Source organism: Vicia villosa, linkage group LG7 (assembly GCF_029867415.1).
Source record: "Vicia villosa cultivar HV-30 ecotype Madison, WI linkage group LG7, Vvil1.0, whole genome shotgun sequence".
Classification (NCBI taxonomy): domain Eukaryota; kingdom Viridiplantae; phylum Streptophyta; class Magnoliopsida; order Fabales; family Fabaceae; genus Vicia; species Vicia villosa.
The window spans coordinates 91,371,558-91,386,397 of NC_081186.1; the positions used below are offsets into that span (position 1 = coordinate 91,371,558).

Sequence of the window (14,840 nt, forward strand, 5' to 3'; positions counted from 1 at the left end):
AACATAACATCTAAATATAGTCAAAAGAATGTTTTATCATATAAGGTACACATGTCATATATTCTACATTTTAATCTTCTTTCACAATTTCATTTGTGAAAACAAGATATAATATGGTTTAATTTATTCTTATATACAAATATATGCTAAAAAATGCTTACACATGTTGTTTTAATTTTGTTATGATTAAATACATCAAAGCATATTGTCAAACTAGGATATGTTATGTTTTTTTTAAATTTTTGTATGTTGCAATCGATTGCTTAATAATGCAAATCGATTGCATACTGAAGCAGTAAGTTTTGTTCTTTGTATTTGGGTTTTTTCGCTGGTAGCAATCGATTGCACCTCCTATAGCAATCGATTGCTCACTGTAAGTTTGCTTTTTATTTTGTTATTTGGCTGAGTGCAATTGATTGCACCTCATATAGCAATCGATTGCTTATTGTACGTGACAGATTTTCTTTAATGCTCTTTCATTGTTTGGTCAAATCATTATATCTCCACCTTCCTTTCTTTTCACCTCCACTTTGATCAATCAAAATAAGTCAAACCTCTTTATTACCCACTCATAACTCTACACTTTCCAACCTTATCTCATAAAAATCTCTCTACCCCATATCAATTTTATTACTCCATTATCTCTTAAAACCTAATATAAGTTAGTTTCAAAAATCACTTTTCTTCACACCCATAAGCTAAAAACGAAAATCATCCACTAAAACCCTAAATTTTTACATACCAAAGTCTTCCTTCAACCTTCCTATCATTTACCCATGGCTTCAAGACAAAAGAGAAAAGTCTTTGCATCTGAAAAGGGAAAGAAGAAGGTTTCATCCTCTTCCATGGAAACCCCACTACTTTTCCAACATCTCACTGAGGAGCAAGAAGAAAGGTTTATGAAATACTATCAAAGAAAGAGTGTTCTAACTCCCAAATATGGTATTCTCTCTACTTTTCCTATAGAATGTTTCAATTTTCAGAATAAGTTAACTTCTTTGGGCTTAGATTCTTTCATTTCCTCATACGGACCATATTATCCGGATTTAGTTAAGATGTTCTTCAGTAATCTAGTGACAACAGATGGAAAATTTGTTACTTACATTAATGGGCAAAGATTATACTTGAATGCCAAAATTCTTGGAAAATTTTTAGGCATCCCTTATACCGGTAGTATGTTGTATGATCCCGAGGATGAAGAGTGGACTGCTTATGTCAAAAGAGATTTTTACTATAGTATTGGTAGGATGACCGAAGTTGAATTTCATGAGACACGAGTGAAGGCACTTGGTGGAGTAGAACCATATAGAGGCTCTTGGTCAGCTGGAATTCTTAACATTGATGATAGGTTGTTTCACTATTTTTTGGTATATGTTTTATTTCCAAGAGCTGGAAATCATTGCACTATCACGGATCTTGAAATGAAAGTTTTGTATGCTGTCAAGAATAACATAAATATCAATTGGGCTCGAATGATGTTGATTCACATGTTGACCTTTAACCACAAATCCAAATCCTTACCATATGCTTGGGTGATTACGCGTATCTTGGAACATTTCAAGATTAACTTCGATGGTTTTAAGTATAGTTTGATGGATGGAAAGGTTAACAAAATTACTATCACAAATGTTGATAAAAGGATGGGAGTGTGTTACGATAAGGAAACAAAGACTATTACTTACATTGGTGAAGATGTCATAGAAAATGAAGGAAATGAGCAAGAGGCTGAAGGTGGTGAAGAAGATGTTCCTCTTTCCCATGGTCCACAAGGACCAAGTAATCAAGATATGATTAACTTCATGACTCAACAATTTGAAACTCTCAACACCTCCATCAACAATCAATGGAACTCCATCAATGAATCCACTACAACTCGGATTAATAATTTTCGCCATGATGTGAACCAACAATTCTCTTACCTTTACACACATCTTCACATTCCACCATATGATCCGAATAACCCGGCTGCCCCTACTCCAATGGTTCCACCTATTCAAACTCATATTCCCTACCAAGGACCAAACTTCTTCAACAACAACAATACCAACAATGAGATGGACCAATCTTAATATGTTTTATTAGTTATGTCTCTAAAATTTGTTGCTTTATTAGTTTAGTATGTTGCTTTTATTATCGTATCATGTCATGTTATGTTATTTTTAGTCAAGTTTTATGTAAGGTACTTGCTACCATAAACCTTATTTGAATTACTTATCTTTATATTTTAGTGCATGAATGATTAAGCTTTTAATGTCCTATGTTATGGTATATGTTATACTACTATTTTTCACCCATCTTTCCCTTATATGTTATGCTTGTGTATTTCCTTGTCTTAAACTTTTAAGGTACAAAAAATACTTCAAGATGATCATGTCCAAATAATTATAAGCTTCACATACAAAGGGAGAGTTATACATCTTAGGGGGAGAATTTTTTCGGAAATTACAAAGCATCAATAAGATTGTTTAACATCATCAAAAAGGGGGAGAATGTAAATTCAAGCTTCTCAATGAAAGACTTTGTTTTGATGAAGACAAATTTCTTAGTATCAAGAAGGCAAAGATGTTATTCAAACATAAAGCATTATAGTCAAGACTATGGTTCAAGCATAAAAAAGAAGGTATAACAATAACTCTCACAAAATACTTAAGTCTTTGTTGCTCAAAACATCAAAGATCATTATATACCTTTGCCATAACCATAACACAAAAGACTTAGACAAAAATTCCTTTTTTCATTATGTGCAATCGATTACACACTTCAAGCAATCGATTGCTCCCTCTTCCAGTAGCCAAAATTTGTCTCTGCCTTACCATGCAATCAATTTCTACTATGGTGCAATCGATTGCTCACTGAAGCCTTCACAAAAAATTGCCTAAAAAACACTTAGCATATTTTTTGTCCTATTAGTGCAATCGATTGCTGTATTGGTGCAATCAATTGCTTGCTGAAGCTTTTTCAAAAAATATAGCTGTTGGCCCTTGTGCAATCAATTGCTATTTTTTTGCAATCGATTGCACCCTGTACGAAATTGAAAAACCAGTAGCTTTTTAGATACCCTTTCATACACCACTTCATGGAACCATTTCATTTCAAATTGACAATTGTTCATGGTATTTCTTCATTCATTTGCCATGTTTCAAAAGGGTGTTATGCACATATAAATACAAAGAATTTCAAATCACAAATTACCTCTTCCAACAAAACTCTTAGAAATTTTCAGAATTCATTTCTTACATTCTTCAACCTTTACTCAAGATTTCTTGTGCATATTTTCACATTATCCAAAACAGAAAAAAATCTTGAGCAATCTATTACTTAAGAATTGAGAATTATTGTCATTGGAAGGGAAGATCAATTTATTTGATACATCACTTAAAGTGATCACCATTATTCAAATCTCTATTCAAAAGGTTCTTGTTATAATCTTAATTTTCAGGATTGTTGAAAATAAGATTGTTATTGACTTGCTTTCTAGGATTGTTAGAAGCAAGGGTTACTTGATTAAGGAGAGGATTGTTCTCTTAATCATTTGGATTGATCAAGGAGAGGATTGTTCTCTTGATCATTTGTTAGTCAATCACAAGAGGATTGTTCTTGGGGATTGCATAGGCTATTGTAAGGTGCTTACATTAGTAAAAATCTCTTTCATGTTGAAAGGGGACTGAAGTACTCTCGGACTGTGAGGGGAACCAGTATACATCACCGTGTCATTTATTTTTCGGCACTTTACATTATTCATAACATCATCATAACCAGAAAAATAATACCATCATCTCCAAACATCGATAAAATTTTAAAGTACCTAATTCACCCCCCTCTCTTAGGTGTGTGTGTGTGTGTGTGCGTGCGTGTGTGTGGGTGTGTATGTGTATGTGTGTGTGTGTGTATTGTTAGTAACAAAGTGAGATCTAAATGATTATTTCAATTTTTTTTGTTTGAAATTTTGGTGGTACAGGTCATGACACTCAATATTATAGATTAAATATTGTTAAAACAATATATTTATCATAAAGGGATAATTTTTAAATTTCTTGTGGTTAGCTTTTGAAGCTTTTACTATTAATTTGGTTTAAAATACAAAATAAAAAATCATGTTTATAAACCTTGAGGATCCGTGGGGGACGGAGATGGGGGACAAAATCCTCATGTAGCGGGGATCCGAAGCAGGGATGGGGAATAGATTCGAGGGCGGGGATGGTGATGGGAATGTATCCCCCGCCCCGCCCCATTGACATCCCTACATAAAATGTCTAAGATTTATTTACATCATCGTACAATAAATGACAAGCAACATAATGCTTGTATCTTACAAGAAAAGACGTGTCATATGGCCCGCGGTGTACAACGATTGACTGACATGCTTTTTATGTTTTTTTTTGCAAAAATTTTGGTATACTTAATTATTCAAAAAATCCGGCATATAACAAAAATTCCCCTGATTTCTTGAAATATCCGGTAATAATAACGTTAGAATCTTACAAATTCTAGACTTTTCATAAAATTTATATAAAACTTCAACATGTTTTTAGACATTTTCTAAAAAATTCGGTAAATCTTCATTATATTACCAGACTTTCCTAAAAATCCGGTAAATCTTCAATGAATTTCCAAACTTTACCTAAACATCTGATAAAACTTCAAGATATTTCTAGATTTTTGGCAAAAATTTGGTAAAACATCATATCGAATTTTTAAATTTCTAGAATAAAAAGCACAAAAGCCCTTTTTTTCACAATTTTTTGTACCCAATTTTTCAGATGAACTACCATTTTTAGTTACTACCAAATTTTACAGAGAGAAATTATTTTACAGAGAGAAATTATTCTACCAAATATGTATCAGGCACAACCGAAGGTTACCGATAAAATATTTTGTTTATTCCTCATCCCCGAGGATCAGCGGGGATGAGGAATATATTCGAGGGTGGAGATTGTGATGAGAATGTATACCCGCCCCATTGACATCCTTAATTAACATAAAGCCTCTCCTACGAGTTTCCACTTGGAGTTCGCAAAAGAGTTCAAGACTAAATCATTTTGTCATTTACAAGCCCTCGTGCTCGAGGGAATATTTATTAGTATATTTACAAAAGTCACATTTGAGCAAGGCCGGTCTTGACATTTTGGAGGCCCTGGGCAAATAATAAAAATTGCGGCCCTAATAAAAAAATTAATCTTGAATTTTTTTTTGAATTTAATTTTTTCCTTTCGTTTTAGAGAAAAGGAGAAGGTTATAATGTCAACTCAAAGAGAATGATGGTGGTCGTGGTTGTCATCGGAGTTGGTGGCGGCCTTGTGCGGTGGCTTACATGTGAGAGTCAAAGATTAGACGGTGAGGAACTAAGATGGAGATATATACATGAAAATATGAATATGTATTGGCATCCATGCAATCAAATCAAATAATTAATATACAATTCCACAAATGATAATGAAGTATATTTAATCATAAATTTTTTATAATAAATCATATGGTTATATGATGAATTTTTAAATATTAATTATAAATAAAAATTTTAAATTATAAACTAGATTTAAAATTAAAAAATAATTTTAAGCATTTCAATAGAGTCTCAAAACTTTAAGATATACTCCCTCCGTCCCATATTATTTGTCGCAATGACCCACTTCACACATATTAAGAAACAATAATAAATGAAAGAGAGAATGACGACTTTACCAAATTATCCTGATTAACTATTGGTGTATTTGAAATAACATTAATATTAAGTGAGAAAACAATAAATTAAGAGTATTTATTAGAGGGTACAATTGGAAGATTAAATATAAAATTGCATTGGTAATGTAAAGTGACAAATATTTTGGGACAATTTTTTTTTCTAAATGTGACATATATTTTGGGACAGAGGGAGTAATATTAAGAGTCTCCAAATTTTATTAAAATTGATATAAAAATAAAAGGAAACTAAACTATTTTAAAAATTATAAAAGTTTATAAATATTACATCTACTTAGATTAAGAGTACTCAAATTATTTAAAAAAATTATCTTTAATAATTTAATTTACTATCAAAATAATTATGTTGATTTACTTTAAAAAGAAATACATTGTAAAACTTACTGGGCCAGGAATCGAACATAAGACCTCATTATTCACGGTGTGAATACTTACCGCCAGGCTAAACCTCTATTGTGTCATAATTTTAGCAAATTTAATATTTAATATATTATGTATTAAATATTTTAATCGATTTTGAGGTCCCCGATTTTTTGAGGCCCTGGGCTTTGGGCCTGCTTGCCCTGGCCCAAGGCCGGCCCTGCATTTGAGTTAGTGCATGATTCATCAAAATAAAGCAAACAACATACATGCCCCAATGAGGGGTCACTAGCCGCCAACTTATCATCACATGCACCCGTTTATCATGACGCAAACCCATTACCTGATTACCTTGCCCGTGTATTGAATGAAATACTCATCCATCTACGCAGACATGTGAATGACGTGTTACTACTTAGTAACAACACTAAAGGGTCAATCAACGAATATGGCCATATTATCTAATATTATAGGGATAATAACTATTCATTTCCCACTCTTTAGGAGGAGGGATGAGCAGTTACTATTTTTGTTGGGTTCTAAAACTCATGCCCAAGAGGTTCTTATAAATACCTTAACCATAAGGTTGAGAAGAATAATTAATTCACTCATAAAACACTAGTATACAAAGCTTCACATCATCCATGTGTGAGTTTGCTTTAACATCACATCAACTTTAAAAACCTCTAACAACTTAACACAACAAGGGGTTGTCATCTATTGTACGTTTAGTAATTATAATTCTTAAAATGTATCAAAAGTTATTAATATGTAAATAAAAATAACGTGTTAGTAAATATTTAATTTGTGAATCAAATATTCAAAGGCACAATACTCATGGCTACTTAACTAGCACTAAAATAATTAAAAAGCAAATAAAATATTAATCAACATGTCATATAGGCATTATTGCTTAGTAAAATTTCTACAGGTCTAAATCAACATAATCTTCAAATGACAAGGTTTCGAGGAACTTTTTATATGGGTGAAGAGAAATTTAGCTATACGACAATGATAAAAATGCTACTAACCCTAATTTATTTTAATATTAGTATACTAGTTTCATGATTTTGACCTAATTTGATTATTTTTCATTTAATTGGTTTATTGATTATTTTTATTTAAATAAATTTATATTATATTTAATATAATTATTTATATCTAATCAAATGAAAACATAAATATATACTTTTTATATTATTATGAGTTATTTCTTATTTATATATTTTTCATATTTATTTACATTATCATCCGAGTCACGATGAATCACCTCTTATTTGACACTGATCATCGCATCTATTAAATATCTACATTGAATATATACAACGCCACAGGTCATATTACTTATCTACATTGAACATATTCAACGTCACACGTCATATTATATATTTACAATGAACATATTCAACGTCACACGTCATATTAGATATCTACGTTGAATATATTCAACACCATACATCAATATTAGTTATCTAATTCAATATGTTCAACACACACATCAATATTAAATATCTACATTGAATATATTCAACATCACATGTCATATTAGATACCTACGTTGAATATATTCAACGCTACACGTCATAATGAACACATTTTCTTTTTAATTGAGGGAAAAACTATACATATTTACATTTATCATCCGAGTCACGATGAATCACCTCTTATTTGACACTGATCATCACATTTATTAAATATCTACATTGAATATATACAATGCCACACGTCATATTACTTATCTACACTGAACATATTCAACATATTCAACGTCACACGTCATATTACATATTTACAATTAACGTTGAATATATTCAACACCATATGTCAATATTAGTTATCTAATTCAATATGTTCAACGCACACGTCAATATTAAATATCTACATTAAATATATTCAACATCACATGTCATATTAGATATCTACGTTGAATATATTCAACGCTACACGTCATAATGAACATACTTTCTTTTTAATTGAGGGAAAAATTATACATACTTACATTTAATATATATGAAATAAAGTTTATTTGAATAAAATTTAGGGTTAAATATGTTTTTGGTCTCAATAAATATCTCAAATTTCATTTATAGTCCCTATAAAAAAATTACATATTTTAATCTTTACAAAATTTTTATGCATTCAGTTTTAGTCCCTGCTATTTTCTAAAAATTTAAAAACTGTTTAATTATCCTTAAACTTATAAATTTTTGAATAATTTTTTTCCTACGTGTTTAGAATACTACAAAATATTTCTTTATCAAATTATAGAATTTTTTAAATTGGGAAAAATTAAATATGAATTTTTTAAATTTCAAAAGATAATGATAAAATTAATATAAATTTTGACTTAGAAATCAAATTTTGAGTTTTTTTTTCCGAGGAATTTTTTATAACGTTCTAAGTATGTTTGTAAATAATCATTAAAAAATACACATCAGTTTAAAAAGATTAAAACTACGTGCATATAATTTTGTGAAACCAAGACATATCTTTTATTTAAAAAAAAACAAAAATAAAATTTAATAATTTTATAAAGGCAAAGAATTAACCATCAAATTTATTACTAATTATATTTTTAATAATATTAAAGTATTTTAATATTAGATTAAAAAATACAAAAGTCAAATGAAGAAATAATTAAACATTTAAATTTCATTAACGTTATCATTCCAAATTATATGAATCTCAACTCAACTTTCTTTTAATATTGACAAATTATATTTTATTTCCTACTATTAAGTTTGCTTCTTTATGTCATAAAAAGAAAAAAATAATATTTTTTTTATGATTGAAATTAATTAAAGATGGTGTTTTACGCGCCACAAGCGTGAGCAGGTGAAGAAAAGTAAAAATGACGGAAGATACGGGCAGCGGGCACAAGGACACGTAAGGGGTTTGGGCAACGGGCAGCACAAAACGCCGTCATTTGAATTAAGTGACGCCGTTTCAATCCCAACTTATTCGCAAAAATTAAAATTATTAATTAAAGTGTTAATTAAGTATTTATTTATAGGCATAGTATTATTATTATTAAGCCATTAAAGTCTAAAAAAGAAGAAGAAGAGCATTAAGTAAAAGAGTGAGACACAAAAGTTGAAGCTGATCCGAACCTGAGGTCCGTGTCTAGAAACCGAGGCTCGGAGCTCACTGAGCCTCACGAAAAAAAGCCAAAGCAACCACACTCAAAAAATAATGGAACCCAAACCAAAGCTAGAGAGAGAAAACCAAACAGGGTTTTAGAGAGAGAGAGAGAGAGGGTTTTTAGAGAGAGAAAGGAACGACAGATGGGTCAGATCGTGAGGAGGAAGAAGAAAGGGCGTCCTTCTAAAGCAGATCTAGCTCGCCGTTCCGGTCAGTCTCCGGTGACCTCTCAATCGGACTTACGACGGAGCCGGCGGCGGCGAAATGTGAGGTATAATATAGACTACGATGATTACATCGACGAGGAAGACGAGGAGGAAGATGAAGACGAGAGAAGGAGAGAGAAGAAGAAGCTGAAGCTTGTGGAGAAGCTCAACCAGGGTGTAGATGAGGAGGAAGAAGATGAAGATGAAGAGGACTCATTACCCAGTCGCGGTAGGCCGCGTGTGGTACACGCACGCGCGGTTCAGTCTGAGAAACGAAAGTTTGGAAGGAAAAACGATGATGATGAAGAAGAATATGAAGAGGAAAGGGAAGAGGAAGAAGAAGAAGAAGAAGTTGAAGAAGGGAATGATAATGCAGAGGAACGTGAACATGAAGATAAAGGTGAAGATGAAGGTGAAGGTGAAAGGGGTGAGGTATGAAAATTGAAAATGAAAATGCGTTTGAATTTGTATGATTCTGTGGGGAAGGGAAGAAAGAGTGTGTTTTGTGTTTGTGTTTGTGTGTGTGTCCAGCTCAGCGAAAATCACTGAGATTGAATGTTAACAATTGGTCCATTATTCAATATATATCTTGTTTCTCTCTCTAGTTTTTTTCTCTCTCTTTCACTCTCTCACTCTGTCTGTGTCGGGATTTTGGGAGAGATAACTAACGGGTCAACTGTGTATAACTAACATACACACATGTTACATGGAGAGTTTCTTTGATCCCGTTTTCGTTTTCTCTCTCTATATCTATTTATGACTATGTGTCTATAACTATAACCTTAAACTATGGCATTGATGTTATTGTTGTTTGTAGTTCGGGCTTTTTTCTGTCTCTGTCCCTGTCTTAATCGCATCTTAGTCTTTGTTTTTTTAATGGTTTAAGATTACATTATTAATTGTGTGTGTTTCTTGGTGTGTGTGTGTGGTTTTTGTTGTGACAGGTAAAGGGTGTAAAAGTGGATTCCAAAGGGCTCCACTCTGTTACAGGTTTGTGTGTGTGATTTGTTGGTGAAGTACTGTTTTTTGTTTCTGCATCTTCATCTGTTGTGTTTCTCATGTTGCTTTTTTGTTTTCACTGTTAGGAACCCCTTTGAAGATTCTGTCTGTGATTCCGTTGCCGGATAAGAGGACTCTTGAATTGATCCTTGACAAGCTTCAGAAGTAAGCATTTTCGTTTTCTCTTTTCTTCTATTTTTTCCCCCTAGTTTCTGCTATGGTGAATAATTTTGTATATTCCAAGGTACCGTCTTTTATGATGTTTGTTTTCTTGATTTGGATGATGGTAGGAAGGACACATATGGTGTGTATGCAGAGCCAGTTGATCCGGAAGAGGTGTGTGTGGATTTTTTTCCTATGAATTGTTAGTCTTGATATTGGAATGCAACCTGGGTTGAAAATTCATTTTTTTTCTTCCTAATTGCAGCTTCCCGATTATCATGATGTGATTGATAATCCTATGGACTTTGCCACCGTGAGGAATAAGTTGGCAAACGGATCATACACTACATTGGAACAATTTGAGGTGTGTTAAAATTTAGTCTGTTCACAGTTGAAGTGGTCAGGGCAAGTTTCTTTTCTAATTAGAGATTTTGATTGTTTTGGGCGATATGATTATACTTCTATTTTATGTTGACTATGCTTCTTGTACTGCTCTTACTCGTAACATATGTGGGTTGTCGGCTTTGCTTGAGTTATAATTGTGAATTTTACTTCTACCGAATGCATGTGTTTGGCGAAGACATTGACATCGGAGATGGAGGAAGAAATTAATTTTTTTGTCTGATTGTAACCAGTCTATTTTGGCATTGATAGATCATAAATGAAAATGTTCTTAACTTGGTGGAAGTATTACGGTTTAGCTCTTTCTTAGAGTCCTAAATTTCACCCTCATTGTATGATCTTGCTTAAACCTAGGTGAAACAGGACTCAAAATACAATCAATATAGAGAAAATTAGGGTACCACGTTTTAGAGATGGACAGATGGTAGAATATCGTCTTAGGTGGTTTGGATATGATGGAGCAAATCCTGAGCTTTATTTGCTTTCTTATCTGATTCAGTCTGAAACTCTGCATAAACAGCGTGTTCCTGACCTAGTAATGTAATGAAAAACAGATTAGTTTGCTAATTGTTTAATGCAATTGTTGAATGCAGAGTGATGTATTTTTGATTTGCTCAAATGCAATGCAATACAATTCGTCCGACACGATATACCACAAACAGGTAGGAAGATGATTACTTTCCTTTATTTTGTTTGAACATCATGGCATCTAACCATTTAGTTGTGCTTGGTTTTATGATCCATGTATTTGTTACAGGCACGTTCAATACAAGAACTAGCTAGAAAGAAGTTTGAGAAGTTAAGGATCAACATAGAACGCACTCAGAGTGAGCAGAAATCTGAACAAAAAACAAGATCCAATTCCTTAGGTAAGAATCTAGCAAAAAGGCCACTTGGTTATGCTTCACAGGAACCTGTTGCCTCTGATTTCTTCTCCGGTGCAACTCTTGCGACTACTGGAAATGTACCGCCAATTTCCCATCCAATGCAAGGTACCCTCTCTGAAAGGCCTAGCAACATTGATGGCCTTGTGGCGGGGAATGCCTTCTTTATCGATGCAAATCAAGAGAAAGCAGAAGACTTTATGTTAGGTAACCGATGAGAGATAAAACTCTCCATTTGATCTGTTATACTGTGACTTCACTGTTTAATTTTTTGAATGCTCCCAAAGTAGGATCTTAATATAACAGCTAATCATTTTTTGTTTGATTGTTATTTTATTGTTTCAGGGAAAGGCCTTCTCTCCAAGATGGGAAGGAAATCATCTGTGCAAGATTATGAAAGGAAATCCTATGTACAAGATTATGAACGCCGTGCTACTTATAATACATCTTATTTATCAGCTACTGGATCTGATTCAATATTTACGACATTTGAGAGTGAAGTTAAGCAGTTAGTTACTGTATGTATCATAAGGAGTGAGATTTAATCCTTGAATACTTTTTTATGTTAAAAGCAGTTAGTTATGTTTTTTTTTTGGCAACAGGTTGGACTTCAGGCTGAGTATTCCTATGCCAGGAGTTTGGCTCGTTATGCTGCAACTCTAGGACCTACTGCCTGGAAAATAGCTTCTCAGAGGATTCAACAGGCACTGCCATCTGGCTGTAAATTTGGCCGTGGTTGGGTTGGCGAATACGAACCACTCCCAACCCCAGTATTAATGCTTGATAACCGTGTCCAGAAACATCATAGTCTGCCAACAACGTTGCAGTCTACTACTAAATTAACAAAGGCTGGTAAAGATGGTAAAAATTTAGAATCTACCTTGGAACGTCCTGTAAATGAACAGATGCTTGAGGGAAAACAGCCTTCAATTCGCCCTGGTAGTGGGTTAACATCAGAAGCAAAATCATCTTTGTTTAGCTCTGCTGGATTAACACCGAATACGTCTACCAGCCTCACTCATCAGCAACCAAATGTCCAAACCAGGAACATTGGAAAGTCTGAGAATAAAGGTTTGAAACAAGTGGAGTTGAACTCTCTACCCTCAAGCGACCAGAACAGTGCTAGTTTAGTTGCAAAACTTAAAAGTAATGCTCCTGCAGCTGTTTCTAAACCTAGAGAGATGGTACCAAGTAGCATGAGTATTTTAACATCTATGCCTTTCAAGCAGCCAGATGCTAACGGGGTAGTTAGTGGAGAGTTACCTAATGGAACAGTCCGGAATACTAGTTTCAATAGACGGATGACTGCTCCGCCATCTGAAAGTACATCAACTCAAACAGTCAGATCAGCTCCCTTTGTTACCCATGGGCAAGAGCAGAGTCTTAGCGACCCAGTTCAGATGATGAGGATGTTATCTGAAAAGGCTCAAAGGCAGCAGGCTTCTAGTTCATCAAATCATCCCCCTACCGAAACTCCACAAGTTCAGATGATGCGGATGTTATCCGAGAAGGCTCAAAAGCAGCAGACTTCTAGTTCTTATAATCATTCCCCTACTGAAACTCCACCAGTTCAGATGATGCGGATGTTATCCGAGAAGGCTCAGAAGCAGCAGGCTTCTAGTTCATATAATCATTCGACTGCCGAAACTACACCTGTTCAGATGGTGCGGATGTTATCCGAGAAGGCTCAAAAGCAGCAGGCTTCTAGTTCATCTAATCATCCTCCTACTGAAACTCCATCAGTTCAGATGATGAGGATGTTATCTGAGAATGCTCAAAAACCGCAGGCTTCTAGTTCTTCTAATCATTCCCCTACTGAAACTCCACCAATAACTCCAAATCCACCGGGACAGAGAGAAGACTTGAGCAATGCTTCAGCAGCAGCTGCCCGTGCATGGATGTCTGTAGGAGCTGCTGGGTTTAAACAAGGACCTGAAAATTCTAGTTCACCCAAAAGTCAGATTTCTGCAGAGTCATTGTACAACCCGGCCCGTGAGTACCAGCAGCATATTTCACGAAGTAGGGGCGAGTTTCCTTCTGGTGGAATTCCTTTCCAGTCAGAGAAGAACTGTTTCCCGTTTCAGGCACTTGTACCTCAACATCACGCAATTTCACAGTTTTCAAACCGACCTATGGTTTTCCGTCAACAAGTAGCCGCTTCCGACCTATCAAGATTTCAAATGCAGCCGCCTTGGCAAGCTGTCCGACCTCATAGTCAACCAAGACAGAAACAAGAAACACTTCCTCCTGACTTGAATATTGGTTTCCAGTCACCTGGGTCCCCTGCAAAACAATCTTCTGGTGTGCTGGTTGACTCACAGCAACCTGACCTTGCTTTGCAGCTATGACACAGCATTCCAATTCTGTTGTGCATGTTTCTGCAAGAATTTGACTGATTGAATTTCTGCTCCTGTCGTTGGATGTTGATTTCGATTCATAAAACTGAGGAAGAGGTTACTGCCTTGTCACTTTAGGAAGGGATGAAATGGATACCATGCCCCGAAGAAGATTGTTATCCCTTGGATGCTAATGTTAGGGATCTTAAGTAGGATTTGACACAAGGTAAATCGACTGAGTTTCCTTTTATTCAAAGACGTGTAGATTTGTGAGGAAATAGATCTACGATCTTTCCATACTTTCCAGATGAGTATCACCGAGACGGTGCAGCCTGTATTTGTACTATCCTGGAGCTGAAAACCAAAATATCATCGTGTCAATTGGCTACGATGAAGCGTTGCTTATATTCTTCATTAGGTGGCAAAGTATCCTGTTGATGATGCCTTGTACATTCAATACAAATGGGTGAAATCCAGTTGCCTAGATTTTCATTTCATTAGAAGATTACTTGTTTTTCTGATTTGTGGAGAAGGCATCACATTATAGTCCTTAATGCTGTTATTATTATTATTATTATTATTATTCTGTACATGAAATGTTTATTTGTCATGAATGCAAGAGCACATTTGCTTTGTCTTGTTTCACCCAA

General features: G+C 34.2%; 1 protein-coding gene across 1 annotated transcript; it reads left to right on the plus strand.

Moving 5' to 3' along the window:
- Positions 1-9,096: 9,096 nt before the first annotated feature.
- Positions 9,097-14,840, plus strand: LOC131615800 (uncharacterized). The gene is made up of 9 exons (XM_058886960.1): positions 9,097-9,839; positions 10,352-10,397; positions 10,493-10,571; positions 10,697-10,742; positions 10,834-10,932; positions 11,564-11,632; positions 11,728-12,061; positions 12,200-12,372; positions 12,457-14,840. The coding sequence occupies exons 1-9, from the start codon at positions 9,345-9,347 to the stop codon at positions 14,200-14,202; spliced, it is 3,087 nt and encodes a 1,028-aa protein (XP_058742943.1). The 5' UTR covers positions 9,097-9,344; the 3' UTR covers positions 14,203-14,840.

Bases quoted from the DNA above. Each gene is read 5' to 3' on its own strand.
- LOC131615800 (XM_058886960.1), top strand. From the start codon at position 9,345: ATGGGTCAGATCGTGAGGAGGAAGAAGAAAGGGCGTCCTTCTAAAGCA. The intron at 9,840-10,351 runs GTATGAAAATTG...TTGTTGTGACAG, and splicing joins GTGAAGGTGAAAGGGGTGAG to GTAAAGGGTGTAAAAGTGGA. The intron at 10,398-10,492 runs GTTTGTGTGTGT...TTTCACTGTTAG, and splicing joins AGGGCTCCACTCTGTTACAG to GAACCCCTTTGAAGATTCTG.